Source organism: Eretmochelys imbricata, chromosome 17 (genome assembly GCF_965152235.1).
Source record: "Eretmochelys imbricata isolate rEreImb1 chromosome 17, rEreImb1.hap1, whole genome shotgun sequence".
Classification (NCBI taxonomy): Eukaryota; Metazoa; Chordata; order Testudines; family Cheloniidae; genus Eretmochelys; species Eretmochelys imbricata.
This window is the reverse complement of record NC_135588.1, coordinates 10,090,611-10,111,410: the sequence shown is the minus strand read 5'-3', so window position 1 is coordinate 10,111,410 and position 20,800 is coordinate 10,090,611. Positions and strand designations below refer to the sequence as shown.

Sequence of the window (20,800 nt, the reverse complement as noted above, 5' to 3'; positions counted from 1 at the left end):
TTGGGGGTCCCTTCAGAATCCTCTTCCCAACCCCCCATCTGACAGCTGCTCCAGCGAGAGAGAGAACCCCCAGACAGGCTCTTGTTTTTTCTCCTCTTTCATCTCTCTCATCTGCAAGACTCGCACTTAAGTATGTGAACATCTGTACTTTTCAGAGCTGACTGTTAACGTTTCTTTAAGCCTCTGATCTGGGGAAAGCTAGTGCTCATGTGTTTAAATGAACTATTGACTTGTTCTACAGCAAGCACATGTCTCTTGGTTTGTAGCGATTGGTTATGATACCCATCTATTTAATGGTGGGAGAGGACATCTTGGTGTTTGGGATAGAGGATGATGTGTAATATGGTAGCACCTACAGGCCCCGCCCAAGACTGGGTTGTGTGCTAGGTGCCTTATACTGTCTTCAGAGCTATTGCTGTGCTGATTTGTTAGAAGGCAAATTGAGAATTGTATGTAGGGTCCTTGGCATGACCACGGCGGCCTCTGTTTACCATTCCTACCCCGACACTAAAGTCAGTGTTATTACCTCTTTTAAAATCAAGCAGGAACCAACGATAGCAGAAGTAAAAGTGGGTGTAGTCTCCATTTTGGTGCATCAATTCGAAGAGCTCAGAGTCTAAAATCTGGAAAACAAAACCAAACCCTTCAACTTGAGTATCCTGCCCCCGACAGTCCCAGTATCAAACACTTGGAGGAGAGTCTCTGTGCCCCACCCAGCCTGACCGTGCGGTTAGAGTAGCTCCTTAGCTGCTGTAACGTCCACATGTGACCGTACGCCAGTGACTCTCCACTCTGTCTCCCTCCCCTGACCTGACCGTAAACCAGAGGTGGGAGGGGAAGACAGCTGGTGGAGGAGGTTACCTCCACCAGCTTTATGACAGCTGAGAGTTCCCCTACAGCAGGGGAATTCTCCACTGGTCACCCCCAACCAGAATACAGCCGCCTCAAGGTGGCCATAGCAGACTAGCGAATCCAGCCCTTTGTTTTGGAGCGGTTGTGCTGGAAGAGGAACAAAAACTTAGCTTACACGTATGCAGAAAAACGGGGTAGGAAGTTTGTATAAACCTCTGGGGCCAGATCCTCAGAAACTGGCCGCGTTTCACTGAAGCTGACAGCAATGGCGACGTACCCCAGCTACGGATGCTTAGCTGAGTTCCCACCAGCAAACAGGTGGCAGTCGTGTTCAGACGCCACTTCAAAAACATGGGGACAAAGCGTCCAGCTGGCGTAGCCTGGTTAATATTGCTGAATGTGGGGTGTCTGATCACTCTACCCCCTTATCTTCTCCCCTACCCTTGGGGGGGGGGCAGCATGAGACTGATACAGCAGGGCAGAAGAAGTCAGGACTCCAGGCTTTTATTGCCTACATTGCCATTGCGTGTCCTTGAACATGTGATTTAAGTTCTCTGCACCTCAATCTCTCCATGTACAATGAGGATTACCCTAACTTCCCTCGCCAGGGAGTAGCAGGCAGGTTGATATTTGCAAAGCTCTTTAACAGCCCTATCCCCTGGGGCCCTTTTGCACCTTTTGAAAGTCCCAGTTGCACCTTTTGAAAATTTCTCGCTCCGGTAGGTCAAAGCAATGGTTAGTCATCGCAGCGCTGTAAAGCATACAATGAAACGACCTCTCACCAGATGTCAGGTGAACATCTCAAAAATAAAATGGGGAAGCAAATCAAAGTTAAGGTTTCTCCCGGAGGCCAATTGACAGGCTTGTGAGTAAGCGCTGCTTTCACTGTGACATCCGCCCTGGTTCTGAAGGAAGTTGCTGTTCAGCAGTGAAATTGTGGCCACACCTTTCAGGTACAGAATGTGTCGGCCCTCCCAGCCATCCTCCTCCTTCAATCCAGTCTGATATTTTTATTGCCCTTTAAAAGCTGCCGTAGAGCCACAGTATTGGACAGCCAGACACGGAAATACAATTTCAACAAACTCCACTGCCCAGGATCTGTTCTCACGTACTTGCTCATTCAGCACAATAAGCCAAATGTAAACGTTTGTTTGGATCAGCAGGGTCTCTCAACCTTTCCAGACGACTGGACCCCTTTCAGGAGTCTGATTTGTTCTGCGTACCCCCAAGTTTCACTTCACTTAAAAATCACTTGCTTACAAAATCAGGCATAAAAATACCCAAGTGGCACAGCACGCTATCACTGGCAAATGGCTGACTCTCATTTTTACCACATAATTGGCAAAAAGTATTGTACTTACATTTCAGCGTATAGTCTATAGAGCAGTATAAACAAGTCATTGTCTGTATGAAATTTTAGCTTGTACGGACTTTGCTAGTGCTTTTTCTGTAGCCTGTTGTAAAAGTAGGCAAATATCTAGATGAGTTGATGTACCCCCTAGAAGACCCCTGCTTGAGAATCACTGAGCTAGTTTACCCCCCAAGTACCACCAGATGAATGATAAACAGAGACATCTAGTGGTGCCCTAAAGTAACTTCCTGCGAGGAAGAAGCCCCTATCCTAGAGTGTTATCAGCATATTGCTTATTTACTGTTTATGGTCATGGGAATAAGTACAACATGCAGGAGCCTTTAAAGGCTTGTGGCCTCCAATTTGGAAAAAAACAAACATGTATAAGTAAAATCGCTTCTTAATGTTTTCACAGTATGTGAATAACCTAATTATTTTAATCTCAGTCTACATTAAGATTGAGTTTTTATATTTAAAGCAAGGATTCAACAACTGTGACATGTATGAATACAGCACATCAAATCACAGACAAAAAAACCTCACTGAGTATCTTAAAAGGATCAAATTTTAATGAACCAATTTAATTGCAAGTACTCAGAGATTAACTAATTTTATAAAGATCAAATGTCATATCTAAATATCTGTGTGTAGACATATTTGTAGCATTGGAAGAGTTTCGATCTTAATTGGTTAAGATCAGTACCTGTCCCCCTCCTTGCGTGAAAAATCTTTCCTTTGTTCATTTTAAAATGAACAGAGGGAGGATTAAAAAAAAATCTTTGCACTTGTAGGCAGCTGACGGGGCTCAGAGGAGGCAGAGGGATCTACCTGCGTGGGTGCAGTTACAGGATCAGGGCCTTAAGTTTGCTATCAAATCAGATGCTCAATAAGACATGATAATTTCTTCCTAGTTGATTTAAAAAAATTTATCTTCAATTATTTGAAAAAAATAACTGGAAAGCCTATTTATGTGGTCACACAAAATCTAGACCAGTGATTATAAAAAGACCCTTAATATAGTTTATAAGAAGTTAAATTGTTAAAATCCAACAGGTTGCCTTCTGCTGATGATGTTTAATAGCTGGGATACACATTAATGTGTGTTATATTCTAAATGGTTACATATACATTACACCTTTGTCAACTACTTAGTCACATTTTTATATTAAGGTTACATTTGTATGTCCCTCTACTATAGTTATATCACAACCTGTGTCTAATTAATGGTTATAAAGTAAATATGATTCACTGTATCTGATTAAACCATAATGTTTTTGTACTTTTTATTATTTGTTACCTATTTATCCTGGGAAAACTGAGATCACATGCAGCGGGTGGGGGTGGTTTGGTTTTCCCCAGAGTTGTGACCTTCTAACAAACAACCCAGCTAAAATAGTGTGTGTGTGTCCCTCGCTCTCTCACACGTGCCTTGCTCAGTATACACACAATGAAGCAGTGGCCCAGACAGGATTATATAAACCATCACTGCACCTGACTGCTTTTCCCCCCCCTTCCCTGCCTTGCAGTGTAATGTTGGGGGCTAAATAAATCACCCAAAGGTGACAGCAAGAAGAGCTTCCAAGAATACAGATCCACGCAGCCCAAGTCCTGCATGTGAGCGCAAAGGAAACTGAGCCAATGCCAAGACAATTCAGGGATCTTTTCTTCTCAATTGCTCTCAGGGGCCTGAGCCGTCTCCCATTGAATCAGCCCATAGACCCATATGCCGAACTGTCGTCATTACTCCTTGTAGCTGGTTCATAGGATGATCAGTCCATGCGCTTTATGGACATTCCTCTGTGGGCAGAGCTGTGCTGTACCAGAGGCTCAGTGCTCCTTCCAAGAGCAATATACACGACTCTGATCCCAAATATCCCTTGCTAACTGCATAGGGCAGACACCCAGGAACTGAGATGTTTAACCTCCCAATGGAGCTGTCACCACCTCATTGCATCAGCAGGACGAGCCTGCCTAAGAGCGGGGCCGCTTCAAGCTAATGGGACATAAAGGCCAATACAAATATGCTTCCCCTGTCCTAACCCCAGCTCCTCTCCAGTGAGGACTCGCCTGAATTAGTGATCGCATGTTGGCGAAGTGTGTGTCCATAGCACCTCCGTTGGGGAAATTCTGGCTCATTCTCTTCATTAGGTGGCTGAAGCAGCTGTACACCAGTTGATCTGTGGATAGAAAGTGGATGGATTAGAGTGCTGCAAAGCCTGGGACCCATGTTTGTACTGGACACGGCAAGATGCTGCAAGGTAACGGAGTGGTGGGGAGGGGCAGCTTTCTCCTTCCAAATCTGTTATTTTCCCCCATGACCAGTGCCAGGTGAAAATATGAGGTGGGCCACTGGACCGTCTGTCTGATTGCAGAAGGAGTCCAGCTAGATTTGCAGATCCCATGTTGAGTTTGCAGTGCCAGCAGCTACAGAAATACTGTTACCTCTGTTTACAAGTCAACTTTAGTCTGGGGAGATTAAATAGGGAATCCCCAAGAGGCCAGGGTGAGTCACTTCGCAACAGGAAGATGACTGGAACGCTGCAGCCTTCCGTTTGCCATTACATAATGCACACAGCTTCCTCCGAAACGTGGTACGCTTTTGACTCCGTGTGTTCCCAAGGGCACCTCGTACTAATCTGCCAGGGTGGCAGAGCATTACAAAAGGAAAACTCGGCCCGCCTACCGTTGTCAAGGATAACCATGAGAGGAGCCAGTAGGTCACACATGCCTTGGACGTATCCAACATCCAGGTGCTCCCACACATAACTGCACAAAAAAAGAAACAGAAGAGACACTAGCAAACGTCATCTCTAAATCCCCTCTCTGCTGGATCGTTTTTAGTGGACCTAAGACCCAACTCCAATAGAAAGCCCTATGTCTAGCGCTGGGCTGTAGATCCAGTGGGTGAATTCCCTAAGGAGGAAGCCAATAGTGCTTACAGAAATCACCCTTAAAAAGCCCTACAATTTAATAGGCTGGTGCAAAAAAGCTGTAAGAGAGGATCTCCTTCTCTATTGAATTGTGCATCAGGGAGAGAACTTTCTACTGCATTATATACGGTGCTCCAAAAAACTCCTATGGGGTGGTGCTCTGGGCATTCTCCATGAGGGTACAGCTGCATATTAATCCTATTACAGCCAGCACCCCGGCCTGTTTAGTCACAAATACATCACACTGGGGTGTAAAGAGGGGTCAGCAACAGTAGTTATTCTCCTGCTCCACCTGAGGCAAAGGTGAATTATGTGTTTAGATTTCTACAAAACATAGAGGGAGAGATTTACATAAGCACATCACTTTTTGGGAGGAAGAAAAAAAATCACTGACTTTCAGTGTGGTTTGTGCTCCTAAATCTTCAGTGGCTTTGAAAAATCTCCCTCCTCCAGGGACTTTTGCCACCGGGTGAAATACAAACTAACAAAAATAAAGGCAGCAGCCGCCTTAAAAACCAGGGAGGCACAGGGGGGCTGGAACCATTTGTATAGTGGTGGTGCTGAGGAGAGTCATTGAACCAAACTGTAAACTCCGTATATAATGGAAACCACTTCAAGCCATAGGGTGCAAGAGCACCCTTAGTTCCAGCACCTATGGGGAGGCACGCGTGTCCGGTAGTGGGAATCCAGCCCCAGCTTCCAGAATCATGCCCTAGAAAAGCCAGGAGACTACGCAGATTTAGAGCACTGTATGGAGTTCAAATACCACTTGGCAGGGGCAGAATGTAGCTCAGACCACATAATTTAGATGCAGAAACTGTAATCCGGAGGCCCACGGAAAACCCCAAACAATGCATGCACAGCCTCGAATGTCTGAGCGTCCAAACTTTTCTTATGAGAAGTAAGTTTTAATTTTTGGACTCAGAGCAGGATACTCCGCCAGCAGCAACATTGTTAAAGGGACAGTACTGACCTCTGATTCAATAGGGCAGCTCTCTCCATACTAGCTGAACTGTTTCCAGGAGCCTGGAGGGGGTTTGATCTGAAAACGTATCCTTCCCATTCCCACTCGCTGAAATATCACTCTCGTATCAGAGCGCCCTCGTTTCCTTAACTAATTTGATCTTTGCTACAGTTCTGGGAGGTAGGGAAGCATTAGCCCCATTTTGCAGGTGGGGAACTGAGGAACAAAGTACATGACAAAACTTACGGTGACACAGAGAGTTTGAAGCTGAGCTGGGACTCCACTAAACTATCCACCCGACCACATCTTCTCTTTCTCTGGAAGCTTTTGGCCATACCGTACTGCATTCTGGGAGAGGCAGGCACTATCGGATATTAACCCAAGTTAGCTGCAGTGCAGTGAGAAGAAGCGTTTGCTTTGCAAGCTGTGTTACCTGCACATGATGTTTCTGAGTTTCTCCAAGTTAGCAGCAGTAAAATACCAGTAATTCCGGTCGCACCTCTGAACGTCTTTATCGATTCTATGCAGATTTAAGGCAACGGTGTCCAGTAATTCTATCTAGAAGGTTTAAAAAAAAACCCAGTGAGGCACGCTTGCTGTTAAACAAAAGATGCTCCTGGAGAGTAACCTGAGTTAAGAAGTAGGAAGATGTCCGGATTCAGCCGAGTTCCCCTACTGGAAAGCGCTTTGAGATTGACAGATGAAAAGTGCGCTATACGTGCTAGGTATTACCACCACCAAGAGGGCGCTCGAAGCAGCACCAGAGCTCACTTACCTGGCTCCTGCACTCACCACAACAGCACAGGGGGAATCTTGGGGGGCCGTGGCCTCAGTACAGTGCGCTCTGGCAATTTCCAGCTGCATATAGCCCTTGGCAGCCAGCTGGCGCAGTTTAGAGCAACCCCTAGGATTCTTGAAACACAGTGGGGACCAGGGGCTGGTGCAGGTTGGCCCAGAGAGTCAGGGCACCAGAACTGACTTCCCTCATCTCCGCTGAACTGAAGATTTTGGCACAGCAGAGAATTTAACCCCAGATGTGATTTGATTCCACTGAACCCGGAAAGCCTAGAATCCCACCCCACAGCTTAAATACATACAGCTACCCACCTCACTGCTGCTGACAGTCCCAGGTACAGTGCATCTGCTCTCCCTTCTGAGCCTTCCAAGCACAGCCCAGCAGTGCAGGGGATTATTAAGGGCGATGGCAGGCTTTTGGTGGCACACAGGCCAGAAGCAAGAAAGCTTAAATCTGCTTATAGCAACGCTAATATCCGAGCAGGTGGTGTTGGGTCTGGATTAGGGCTAGGGTGCAGTTTCATGGGTTAGGATTTGGATCAGATGGCGCCAGAGACTCTCATGAGTTGTTCCTTTGAGATTTTGGCCACCTCTGAATTGGACCCAGAAGAAAGGCTGCTCCTAGATTTGGATACGACCCAGCAGTTAAACAGCTCGGACGGATTTGGATGCATGGGTTCCCTCCCACTCCCTGACATTCAAAGAGTTTAGGTTCTGGTTTTGGCCTAGCCTTAGTTAAATCCTGTTTGACAGGAAGTCTGAAATACATGCAGGGCCTTTGAGAGGAAGAGAAGGAAGAGTGCTCTACAGACATAGGTCGATGCGTAATATGATAAATAGTGACCTACTGTATAGGCAGCTCCACAAACAGAAGCAATGTCCTCTCCAGACGTTAAATAATCCAACTGGGAGCACAGTTGTTCCTCCATTACAGAATCCTGATGTTCTGAGGTCACCACCTTGGCTTTCTGAGCCTGGGTCACGTCCAGATCTGGTCTTTCTAAGTCCGCGCTAACTTCTTCCTCCGCCCCGTCCTCAAAGCAGACACTCTGCCCATCGTCGATGCTGGACAGGATGCCCGAAGCGACCGAGTAATTCCGAGAAGAAGGCAGCCCGGAATCGGGAGAATCAAATTCTACTGACTGCTGTTCGACGGCAGCCGCTGCGACTGGAGTGTCGACATTCACCACAGTCAACGAGGGGTCAACCGGACCTTGTAAGTCTCGCTCTGTTGAGTCCATTTCATCTACAGATATGAAGACCTGATGGTGGTGGTGAGGATTGCAGGAGTTGCGGGGGGGAGATGAAAAGAAAGACCAAGTAAGTCCCAAACTCGTGTGTGGGCCGAGGTTATTTCAACAGACAAGATCACCGAGCCAGTAGAGCATCTGTATATTATCCCACGCAGCATCCGTGTGTGTATATATTATAGCAGAGTGGATCTACCCAGGTTTTACAATGAACTTAGAGGCTGGATATGGCCAGAGAAGGGACTCTAAAAGTAATATCCACTGAGGGACTCTAAAAGTAATATCCACTGAGGGACTCTAAAAGTAATATCCACTGAGGTCTGCACGCCGTGTCCTAAATTTTAAAAAATGACTTGATGTTGAATGTCTCTGTTTTTGGGCACCTAACCTGAGCCGCGTTTAAAGGGGCCAGACTCTGAGCACCCACTCGCTGAAAAACCAAGCCCCTTTATAAAACATCTCTAGTTGGGCACCCAAAAACGGAGGCACCCAAGCTGAGCAATCACTCGTGAACCTGGAGATCCTGGCCTTCAACCTCATGTTTCATAGCACTGCCTTCTGTTGGGCAAGCAAACTTCACCACTTTTTTTTTTTTTTTTAACTTGCTACAGATTTTAGGTGCAAGTTCTGTTTTCAGCTACCCGAGTAAAGTTCTCTTCTGAACGATAAGGAGGCAGCTAAGTGCATAGCTTAGACAAACCCTGAAAGTGTGTGTGATGGGGCTTTTATAGTCACAGATGGCTAGAGATGGGAGAGCTCTTTTAGGTCATCGTCTATCCCTTTTAGCAATGTGGGTTTGTTCTGGACAGTACAGTCTTACTGTCCACGTGACTCATTTTTTCCTACAGCTTTGAGGACTACGGTTTTTTAATTTTTTTTATTTTTAAACATATCCATGTGCATGAATTTAAGTGCTTTTGAAAGGTGCCAGATTAGCAGCCCTGGAGATACAACCAGGGCAGCGCAAGTCCCCTACTCCGACGCACAGCCTACCGGTGTGGCTAACGCCACACCTTGTGTCACAAGGGCTGTTCAGCCTGCCTGTCTATTCTGTGCTCAGCATCTAGGCTTAGAGGGACGAGGGCAGAGCCAAACACTGGGGCCATCTCTGATTTGAGCACCTACCTACTAGAAATGAAACTGAGACCCACCACGTGGTTGCCGGACTAGTAACTGCCGATCACTATTGCTCTTGGCTGGATTTGAGCTGGGGACCCGAAGACAAACAAATCTTCAGAGCCATTATCAATTCCTTGAGCCAATCCATTCCCCAGAGGTTCTTACCTGAGAGGGAGTTTCTGCTGCTGTGGTACACAGAGGCCATAAAAGCCCCTTAGCCAGCTGGGGGAGAATACCCCCACTGCAGGCTTAGGAACAACCACAGACTACCCTATATGTGCCCTGTTGCAAGCCCTAGCATGGTCTGGCCCAGGGACCATAGCCCAGAACTCGACAGAGATTCCAGGTTGCAGAGTTGCCAGGCAGGCAGGGCTTCTCTAATTGAGAGCAGGTCCCTGGACTGCCTAAATTATGCAGAGGGCAGTTTGCCAAGGGTGCCTATGCAACTGTTGTCCCCCTGCCCCAAGCTGTGCCTGTGAGCACTATATTTCCAGCATCGCCCATTGTACTGCAACATTCCTTAAGGATGAGTGCACAGGAGAACAGAGAGCTAAACAAGACCACTTACGTCGTTGCTGATGGTGGAATCCCTGTGGATCAATCGCTGAACATGGCTGTCAATGCTGCTGCCTGATGAAAACTTAGCAAAGATGGCAGAGTGTGACTCTTTCTCCCGCTGCTTCACGATGACCTCGCAGGCTTTCCACTCGGCCATGACCTTCTGATACTTGAGAGCAATATCTTCATCCACCTTCGAACAAAGACACAGACAGACGCAGCTGAAACGTTAGTCCCTCCTTGCAGGAGGGCATCTGAGACAGTCAGAGGCCCAGATGGCGTGGCTTGCACGTCAGAAGAGATTAAAGCTAGTGAGGTGGCCAGACAGGATCTGAAACCTCGTTGAGCTCCAGGGAAACTGGGCTTGGGGTCTAGATCTCAACTCCAGGATGGGGCCCATCTCCAGCAAAATAAGAATTGGGGGGGGAGCCTAAATTCAGGTGTGTGTGTGTGTGTGTGAGTGAGAGAAAGGAGGAAAGATGGTCTTCTGATCACTGAGCTGGGATTTGGGGCATTTTCCCTTGGGCAAGTAACTTAGTTTCTCTGTTTCAGAGTAGCAGCCATGTTAGTCTGTAATCGCAAAAAGAAAAGGCGTACTAGTGGCACCTTAAAGACTAACCAATTTACTTGAGCATAAGCTTTCGTGAGGAAGCTTATGCTCAAATAAATTGGTTAGTCTCTAAGGTGCCACTAGTACTCCTTTTCTTTTTAGTTTCTCTGTGCCTCAGTTCCCCATCTGGCCAGTGGGGTTACCAGCCCCGCCCCCTCTCACAGGGTGTTGTGAGGATAAATACATTTCCTGTTTGGGAGAGGTCAGCAAGAGCAAGCCACAACTACCTCGACAGACGGGCAAAGTGGAATCAGGCACATGCTTGGGCGTGAGCAGAATGAGAGGCAAAGGACTGTAGTGAAATTTAAGGGCAGGTCAAGCTAGAACCAATGAAAAGGAAACGGTGAAGGGGCAGAATTCACAGCTGCAACTGGCCAGTAACATCAGGCATGCTAAATAGGAGCAATCAAATCTCATGCTTCAGCATGTAAACTGCCACCACGAAGGGCAGGAAGGATTTTTTTTTTTAAACCGTTTAATATACAGCACTTCATGACTGGCCCCAGATAAACAAGAAGGGTGCTGCCCACCTCCTGAAATCTCACTAAAGGTGATGGACCAACGGCCTGCTCTAATCAAATCCTATGGCACCCTACTGTATTTCTGCCCTCCCCCCCCGCTTCCATCTTTGTAACCTAGGCCCCTGCAGTGAGCTCCCGGACACGAGTCCTGTGCAGAGCTCATTGCAGAATCAGCAGCTGAGAGCGAGTCTAAGTTGCACGCTAGCCAGATGCACCCGCCCTGGTTCTGTAGTATGCTACTGCTGGTTTCCTCTGTCGAAAGGCAAGTCAGACACCAAAAACACCCTCTGGCTACGAGGAGAGAGAAAATAACTTTACAGCTCTGTTGCTTGCCAAGAGCTGGATAAAAGCCCTAATAGTGAGCTGGCTTCAGGCTCTGGGCTTTGCCAGCTGGTTGCTACTGTAGCCTTCTCCCTGGGAGCTGTGGGGGATATCTGTCAGGCGAGGTGGCTGTGGAGAAGTAAATCAGAAAGTACGACCCCTAATGGGAGCTGGAGGAGAGCCGTGTGAGAGAGTGCCCCCAGCCTGGCTGCCCAGCGCTGATGGATGACAGTATGATAGTACAGAAAGCAAACGTGATAAATCATCGGTGATGGTTTCAGTCGAGGACCTGGCGAGCTGATATTCTGACTGCTTGGATCTCTCACTTGCCTAATACTCCCTCCCATCCAATGCACGCCTTTTTTGTTTAGGGGCTGACTCCTCAAACCAATGCACCATTATCGTTATTATGATTAATAATTATTGGTGTTGTGGGAGTGCCCAGGAGCCCCGGTCACAGATCTTGGCCCCACTGTGCTAGGTGTTGGACAAAGACAGTCTCTGCTCCAAGGAGTTTCCAGTCTAGCGCTTCAATGGCACCCTTTATCTAAGGATCCCAAAGCACCTAGCAAACACTGATTTACGCCTTGCAACCCCTGGGTGAATTTAGTAGGAGTCCTGTTTTACAAATAGGGAAACTGAGGCACAGATGTTAAAAGGGGAATAAAATCCAGTTGTCCTGATTACCAATCCCTGGCCGTAACCCGCAGACAAACTGAAGCTGGGACTCTGAAGCCAGGTGTCCTGACTCCTGATTTACGCACTAGGCAAACAGTCCCCTTCTGATAAATGCAGATTGGTTTTGTTTTTCTACTTACTGAATATTACCCGTACTCATCGCTTTTACCTCCCTCTGGAGGAAAGGGAAAGCCAGGGGACTGGTACTTTCCTGTCTCCCCTTTTGATTGCAATCTGGCAAAATTAGACAGTGGTGGAGTTATCTGGGCTCTCTCTCTGGTCATTAGTGTCTAATGGGAGAGAAGACAGACTGGCAGTCGAGGGACACGTGCGTCTCATGTCACAGGCGCAGCAGCGCATTACCAACCTCGCCATTGCTAAAGCTCGAATTTACTAAGAACGGCAGCCTGGCGGAGCGGTACAGACACGTGAGGGGAGTCTCTGGAGCACCTGCTCCGACGAGCGCTTCGCCACATGCTCGCACAATCCCTCTGCCTGCCCTTTCCTCCCCCTGAGACCTATGCCAGACACAAGCCACACAAGACTCCCCCCCCGCCCACCGCCATATTCAGCTTTCAGGCTGCTCTCCTACGATTGCCCTTTGCGGACAGACACGCAGGTCCATCAGCCTCATGTTCTCTCCTTCAGGGCCCCTGGGAGGCTGCAGTCTGAGGTCAGCATCACTTCACGCAGTCCAGTAAACCATCTCATAAAAGGGAGACGCTGCTCACACGCTCTTTGGCCTTCAGGCAGAAAAAAGGCACGAGGAGGCCCTCCAGTGTCTACCCTAACTGAAAGCCGCGCCCAATGGTTTGCATGGGACCCTGTAGCTTTTCTGAGGTGGAGGTGCCCTGGGTTAAGGGAACACGGCAGTGGGGCTGCTGGCTGTACAGTCACTGTGCTGTCCGAATTTTCATCACAGCCCTCGCACCCTAGGGCTGTAGCCCATCTGTAACGGTTGTTAGTTTGGCAAAGGTGGGGGTTTTCTGTGTACGTGTAGTACGAATAGTACATTAGCATTTACACTTCACCATGATATTTCCAAGGAGGGGCGGGCGGGTTTTTAAAGACACGTCTTACCTGCTTGCAGGAAAAGGGGACAAACCCACACAGCCCTCATGGCCCTTTTTAGTAGCGCCAGGTCTCGGACGCTTTATATGAGTAGTTTTGAACCGTTGCATTAAACCTGGGCGCACGCAGGTGCGTCACCTGGTATTTCAAGATACCGTGTTTGAACTGCCACTGGGTCGCCCAGACGAACGTTTTGCTGCGAGTTCACGAATGCGCTGCCCTTCTGTGGCCTCAGTGCCCGAGCCTTCGCAAAGCGCTTTCCAGCCACTAATTTAAAAAGTGCCCTAGGAGGGCAACAGGAAGGCCAGGTGGCTTGCCCACGGTGGCATCAAACTCAGGAGTTCGCGTTCCCAAGTCCAAGTCCTACCGGAGAAACCCCGAAAATACGGGCTTTGGTGCCCTAAAGACCATATGCTAGGAGAGTGTTTATTAAAATGAAGTATTACACCTAGAGAGTGCTCTTCGTATTTAAAAATTCAACATCCCATTTAAATCTCAGAAGCCGGAACTTACCCAATCCATTTCCTTTTTGGTCATGCCAAATTTGTAGTGGCCTAGTAAGAAGGGCCACACTTCCTTTCGAATCTCATGCTGCACTCCGCCATAGTAAACTCGTCTGAGTAATTCCAATTCTTTGTAATTCTAAAGCAGTCAGGAAAGAGGGGAGGGGACAATGAATGCACCTTACTATTGAGCTTGCATAAAAGCACTACAGTTACTTGCAAGTACACAGCTAATGGAAAAAACACAAACTGGAAGCCCTTAGAAAGGTTGCAATGGGATACAGATGGGATACTTTTATTTCTAGGTCACTGGTTCCCATCTGGCCCAATATGATCTTACCATTTGATGGCTGTTGAGCGGCCTATATAAAATGGGTCAGTTCCTATTGGACTGGTGTCCATCATGGAATCTATCACTGTGTAGATGCTAAATTATACCTTTGCTGTCATCAGAGATGCAAAGGATCAAACAGGCCTTGGAGAATTGCCCTTCTAAGGAATTCACACAGTGTGAATCCATGGACAGTCCTTTAGGGTCCTGAATCAAGAAAGCACTTAAGCAGATGTTTAAGAAGGTGCTTATGGAGCATGTGCTCAGCAGAAAGGTAGACTGTCTCAGAAGTTTGCCCTGACATTGCTTGTGCTACATCTGTTCTGTGGACTCCAGCTTGTGCTACATCTGTTCTGTAGACAGGACTCCAGTCATCAGAGCTGGCAATGACCGAGGGCTTGTCTACACTACCGGCCGGATCGACCGGCTGCAATTGATCCGGCGGGGTTCGATTTATCGGGTCTAGTATAGACACGATAAATCGACTGCCGATCGCTCTAGTGTCGACTCCGGTACTCCACCTCAATGAGAAGCGCAAGGGGAATCGACGGGAGCGTGTCTCCTGTCGAGACACCGCAGTGAAGACACCGCAGTAAGTAGATCTATGTATGTTCACGTAGCTGAAGTTGTGTAACTTAGATCGATTCCCCGCACCCCATAGTGTAGACCAGCCCTTACTTTTAATGGCGCTATATTTGCTTCAAAAACTACATGTAAAAACCTAATTCACTTTGGCTTTTCCCGAAGATATTCAGGCTCCTAAATTTTCAAGTCTTCTCCCCATCAGTGCTGCTTCCTGGGCTGCCCAAAATCAGGAAGTGGATTGTCCAAATAAAACCATCACTTTAAATGTCTAAAATTGCAGGGCAAAAAGATCTAGTGTTCCTCTAGATGGTCCTAGTTTACAAAATCTCCTTCATCCTGCTTAAAGATACATCAGGCTGATTCTTATCTGTGTCTTGTCTACACATGGTGGTGTTCCTGATTAACCCCATGTGTGGACACATTCTGGAGTCAGAGTGCATTGTTCCCATTTAGCTTAAACCACTTGCTGGGTTAAGATAAACACCATGAAGGCACTCTTATTCTGGAATAAGTGTGTCCACACATGGAGTTCATCAGGAACAACTCCATGTGTAGACAAGCCCTTATATTTTTATGACATTCTGACAGCGAAAAGGGCTTTAAGGTGAGTGAAACAGCCATTTATGCCAACTTTCCACTACTCTGGTAGCTCAAAGGGGCCTTAGTGTAAGTGAGAATCGGGTCTGCACAAATATTGGAACAAAGCTGGCACATGGTGAATTTATGTAGTCTTAGAAGGCAACACTGGTCACTTGAAAAGATCCTTAGAAATATTTATAGCCAAATTAGGGCGTGACACTGAGGCAGTGTGTGTGGGTTGGGTGGGGTGCTGATTTTTTCCCTTTATGAACTGGGGGTAGGTTTTGTGCCCGTTACCTTTTTGTCCTTTTGATATTTACTCCAGACCTCTTTAGTCAGGCCTCCAGCAGCGCCGGAAGGCTTGTCAGGCGGGATAATTGAATGGTTCACGAGGGCAGACAGATGCGTTCTCACTGTAGACAAATGGCGGCAGTAGGCAAGCCCTGCAGAGGGGGTGGAAATAGAAGGGCAGAATCTCATATAAGCAAGCAGGTTATTATATCCGATGCCAGCAGCTCCTTTTAAAGATGGAGCTGTGCAGTTTAAGCTGGAAGCAAAGCTTTCCTCTCTACAATCCCACGTGCATGCTAGGTAGACTGGAAGGGGGAGGCAAAGTTGACAGCTATTTAATCTTGTGCCGGGAAGTGAAAAAACAAACGTGTATTTGTAAAAGTATGTTGCAACATGCAGCACTTTAAGCATCAGTTCTCCATGGCTGCACACAGAAGAGCCGCTGGCATTACCAAGCCAGGATATTTGGGTCAGGATTCTGAACGCTCTAAAGTTCTAGGTTGCTTTGGCTCATTATGAAGAGAAGGGCCGCCTGAAAAATTTGCACCTGGATTTGGCTTTCAACTGCCTCCCCCCATAGTTTGGCTTGGATCCCTCTCTAACCTGAATACGGCCAGTTACCTGACTTCGCAGCCCTTCTCAGTGCAAACTAGCGTGTGATATTGCGGGAGTTGCATACACTGTCCCTTTTGGAAAACAGCCTCACTTACATCCATAGAACGCTCTGGAAACAATCTGCCTCTTCATGCTTTCACACAGCATCTTTAATGGGGTTCTGTAGGGAGACATTTTTAAACACGCTTGGGGTTACGGTGATATGGATCATGGAACACATCCCTAATCCCAACTGATCTACAGACGCTGCCCCTTTCCCAAACCAAACTAAGACACGTTTGGTTAAAAAAGAAATCTGACAGGAAATAGGTTTTTGGATTTTAAAATTATTTCGCTGCCTGAGATGCTGCCCCAAGCCACATGAATATTTAGGTAACTCAGTACCACAGTGACAGGTGGATTACAAAGGCCACATTAATATTCTGCTTTCTTCCCCAGACCTGAAGAAGAGCTCTATGTAGCTCCAAAGCTTATTACCTTCCACCAACAGAATTTGGCTCAGTAGAAGATATTATCTCACCTACCCTTCTCGCTCATAGCCTCGGACCAACCTGGCGACAACAACACCGCCATTGACCAAAGTACGGGTGTAAGCATCCTTTGACGGATGACTGGTTTGCCTATGTCCATAAAACTGAACTCCCTCCACCACTGACCTAAACACACAGACTTAAGAGCTGGCTGAAGGTTTTTTTTTTATAGAAAGGTTCAAGTTTTTCAGTTAAAAAAAAGAAAATTACCCTGAACAACGTTCAGTTTTAAAACCAAAAATGTTGCAACAGGAGTTTTTGAAAACAAAACTTCCTGGGGGCATTTCAACCACCACACCAACAAGTTTAGAACATTCCTGGCCAAAAAATAAGTGGCATTTTTGGACTGCCGCAACTAGACACCAGTGCTTCCCATGGGCAAGTCTAGAGGAGCGTTGAGCAACCTTCCAAGGGGAGCAGGAGAAACTAAAGGACGAGGCTGGGTGCAGCACGGAAACAGATGCAGCAGGGAAAACGCTGTGCCAACAGAGGCTTGGAGAACTTGAGCTAAATGAAGATGGCGCTCACCTGCTTCTGTTGATCATTTATAGAGCACTGAACAGAAGCCCCTGAAGGCCTGATTCTCCTCTTGCGTACACGGACGTAAAACCAATTTACTGCGAGAAGAATCAGGGGCTATTGAGAGACCTCGGTCCTATCACTATAGTGTCTCCCCAAACTTTTAATGCATGTCTCCTCACAACACCGCTTGAGAGGTAGGCAGAGCAGGGCATTGGATCCAGGTCTCCCAAGTCGCAGGCTAGTCCCCTTGCCACTGGAGCCTCCTTCCTCTCTGTCCCACAGAACAAGTGTGATCCGCCATTCGACACGGTCGAAGGCTTTGTAGAGGAAGTGGCGAGAGCAGGAGGGGAGGCTGCTTAGCACACGGTGTGCGGCAGGCTCTTCTAGGTGCACGCTGGTTGTGCGGGCTGTGCCACAGACTGAAAAGTGAAGGCTGTCCTAGAGACAAGGAGCCAGGTCTCGCTCTCGTTGTTGTGATGCTGTAACATCTCCACAGGCGGTGGCCCAGCCACAGCGCGCTCCCCGTAACCCGGAGCAGGGCCGCCTGGGAGCCCTGAAGCGTCTCGCCCCTAAAACTCGCCATGGGTGCTTGGAGCAAGGGGCATTGGGGTGACTTTTCTCCACATGCAAGGCCTTGCCTTGGGGGGTGGAGGCAGGGGACCGCTGGCTGACCAGGTGCAGCGGCAACACTTGCGACTTCTCCTCCGCCTGCCCGGGAAACCTATCGAAGACCATTTTGAAAAGTGCCAATGGGGTTTAGGAGGCTAATTTCAAATTTCAAAAGTGACCTGGGAATTTAGGAGCCTGTGTCCCATTGATTTTTTTTTTTCCATGGCGACTTAGGCGCCTAAATGCCTGGGTCCCTTTCGAAATGGGGGCTTCAGCACTCTTGAATTTTTTTTACCTCAGTCTCAGATGTTGCCACGGACACGTCCACCATGGCTACGTTAATAAGCGGGTGCAGGATGGCAGGCGTTTGCGTGCGAGGCGCAAAGGGCCCCGTAGGCAGCAAGCCCAGAGCTCTCCTCCACTTTCTGCCGATAGAGTCAAGCCCTCTCCCCGGGCCTGGCCCATGTACCTGTCGTGAATGCAGTTGCAGCAGCTGGGGATGTCGTAGGGAGAGCTGCCCGATGAACAGGAGAGGCACGAGGACCCTTGGCTGCAGTGTTCCAGCTGCCACGACAACAAGCTCGCACCGAATCCCTGCATCTCTATCATGTCGCCGGAGTCTGGGGAAAGGGGGGGTAAAAAAATCATGGCCATAAACGTTTGTCTGCCCCTGCCCTCCTGATGCACCCTGATGTCGTGGTGCTTTGCTCTGCTGCAGGCTCTACCCTTGATGACAGGAAGGGACAGAACTAGCGACCCTAAAACATTACTTTCCCTCTAACACAGCTAAACCAGCCAAGTCCTCTGCATGCTCCATTTTTTTACATTGAATCATACAAATGTACAGCCGCAAGAGACCTCAAGAGGTCACCTAGTCCAGCCACCTGAGGCAGATTAAATGTACCTGATAGGTGTTTGTAAAAACCTCCAGTGATGGGGCTTCCCCAACTTCCCTAGATAACCGTTAGGTGCACCCACGGCCCAGCACCCTGCCTGTTTCAAATGCAGGGTGCGAGGCAGGCCGCTCTTCTGCTTTCTGAAGATGGGAGCTAATTTTTATCTGATACTACAGTAATAGATTTTAAGGCCAGAAGGGACCTGATACATCTAGTCTGACCTCCTGTATACCACAGGCCAGGGAGCTTCACCCAGTAATTCCTAAAGTGAGTCCATAACTTCTGGTTGAGCTACAGCAAAAGATCCTGTGTGTTTAATTCCAGAGTAAAAATAGGCTCGCTCTCAAACTGAGACAGTCTGAACTTTTCTGTTCTTGATGTGGTCATTTGGGATCTGATCCTGAAACAGTTACTCACAGAGGTGGAAAGCTAATCCAGCCCTGAGTGCCACTCTAACCCTCCTGGGAGTAAAATGGTTTGCAGTTAGAACCGTGCTATCGACCCATCATCACAATGCCACCTCCTTGAGTGCGTTTCTTTAACTGGCCCCAGCCAAAGCCTGGTTTACAAAACCAACATGAGCACAAAGGTAACACATCAATCCTAATGGTATTTTCCATGTGTGTTTAAATCTAGGGTGCTGTCCCTGGAACATTGCACATGAACGGGATGCCCCTGTGCGCCCACTGTCCTTCCCCGGATCACTCCCAAGCGCATAAACTAGAGTTTAAGGCTCTGAACACGCAACTTCCATGTGTCTGAACTCTCTCCCCACATGGAAACAAGTTGCAGGATCAGCACTTTAAAAAAAAAAAAAAAAAAGAAAAAAAGAGGCCAAGTTTTTCAGGAGTAGCTAGAGATTTTGGGTGCCCAATTCCAAACCTTAGAGGCCTGATTTTCAGAGGGTGGATGCTTAGCACATTCTGAAAACCAGGGTCCCCCTTGAAAGGTGTCTCAAGCTGGGCACCCAAAAATCGCCAGTAGTGTTTGAAAATCATGGCCCAAATTCTTAACCTAAACCTGCTGGGGCTTTTCATAAATAACTGGCCTTTCAGCTCACCCTTGATTTAAATTAAGGCAAAAGGCAGAGTACAGGATGTCATTCATTGCATTAACATTTACAAGCAACTCCGGTCCTCTGGGCCGTGCTTTCAAAATGTATGTTAAGTGCAGGGGTGGGGAATTTCCAAACCGTCTCATGCATTCTGCCATTGCAGGTAACAATACATTTCTTCTTTTTAAAAGAAGATGGACTCTATTTTTAATATAGATATAGCCATCAATGTAGCATAAAGCATTTTAACGGCATGGAAATCATACAAGGTATGTTAACATAAAAAGCACAGGCTCATGCGGAAGCAGTCATGAATATTTCACTTCACAAAACAAAGTTTAATGAAAAAAATGCTCTTCACCTTAATTCTTCAGGAAGGAGCTGAATGACCCAGTATTTATTGCAGCTTCTCATTTGGTTCAAATAAAAAGCATTGGACAAACAAATGTTTTGAGATGATTTTTTTTCCTCCCCCTCCAAGGACAAGAAAAGTGGGTGGTTTTTTTTGTTTGTTTTAAAAAAACAATCTACTTTAAAAGGCGAGAACCCCACAGAACCTAAGGATTCAGATGAAAGGTACCTGAATTCATGAAGAATTAGAGTGAACAGCATCTTCATTTCATTCATTTTTGTTGGTGTTTATCTGCAACTTTTGGCCACATGCAAAAAGTCAAGCATGTTGCAAAAATTAAAAGCAAAATGGCTAGCAAACCTGACACAACAGTGTTGTCATTATTTCAAGGGAGCACTGATGGGTAGACAAATGATAGTCAAACCTAGCTCACTGACAAGAATCACTAGTCAAATGGTATGTAGTCCTAGCTAGGTTGCTAACTATTTTTAAAGTGTTTCTTGCCATCTCTAGTAGGATTGCTTTAAATATCCATTAGCTACCAAACAAAGCTGAAGTTGTAATCGTTTAACTTATATTTTTAGTCGCATCTTTGCAGGCATGCGCTGTTACAGACAGATCTTCTACCATAAAAGTCATTTCAAAGTCTCATCTTCACAAGAAACCTGCTGTTCAGATATTTCCTGCAAACACTATCTTCCTACAAGATGATGACGGCTTTAGGGGTTCTCTTCCTCTCCATCCCCTCTAAGAGCATTTTGGTAGAATATGAATCCAGCCCCGCTGAGTAGTGGCCAGACCGACTGATTTGGCAACCTATGGGGATCACAGTGGACAGGGGTCCACATAACACAATGGCATCATAGCGGTCCCGGCAGAGGGCCAAAATAGAATGGACCAAGGGCAGTTATCC

At 47.2% G+C, this 20,800-nt stretch overlaps 1 protein-coding gene across 4 annotated transcripts in view; it reads right to left on the bottom strand.

Annotated features, from left to right (window-relative positions):
- Positions 1 to 20,800, bottom strand: part of SGSM2 (small G protein signaling modulator 2) — a 147,193-nt gene that overhangs the window by 8,004 nt on the left and 118,389 nt on the right. For all 4 annotated transcript variants that reach the window (XM_077836577.1, XM_077836573.1, XM_077836575.1 and 1 more), the window contains 10 exons: positions 18,055 to 18,205; positions 16,020 to 16,084; positions 15,316 to 15,461; positions 13,534 to 13,662; positions 9,830 to 10,012; positions 7,741 to 8,154; positions 6,531 to 6,655; positions 4,887 to 4,969; positions 4,271 to 4,380; positions 527 to 623 (listed from right to left, as the gene is read on the bottom strand). In XM_077836577.1, coding sequence (XP_077692703.1) covers positions 527 to 623; positions 4,271 to 4,380; positions 4,887 to 4,969; positions 6,531 to 6,655; positions 7,741 to 8,154; positions 9,830 to 10,012; positions 13,534 to 13,662; positions 15,316 to 15,461; positions 16,020 to 16,084; positions 18,055 to 18,205 — 1,503 coding nt within the window. The remainder of the gene's footprint in view (positions 1 to 526; positions 624 to 4,270; positions 4,381 to 4,886; positions 4,970 to 6,530; positions 6,656 to 7,740; positions 8,155 to 9,829; positions 10,013 to 13,533; positions 13,663 to 15,315; positions 15,462 to 16,019; positions 16,085 to 18,054; positions 18,206 to 20,800) is intronic.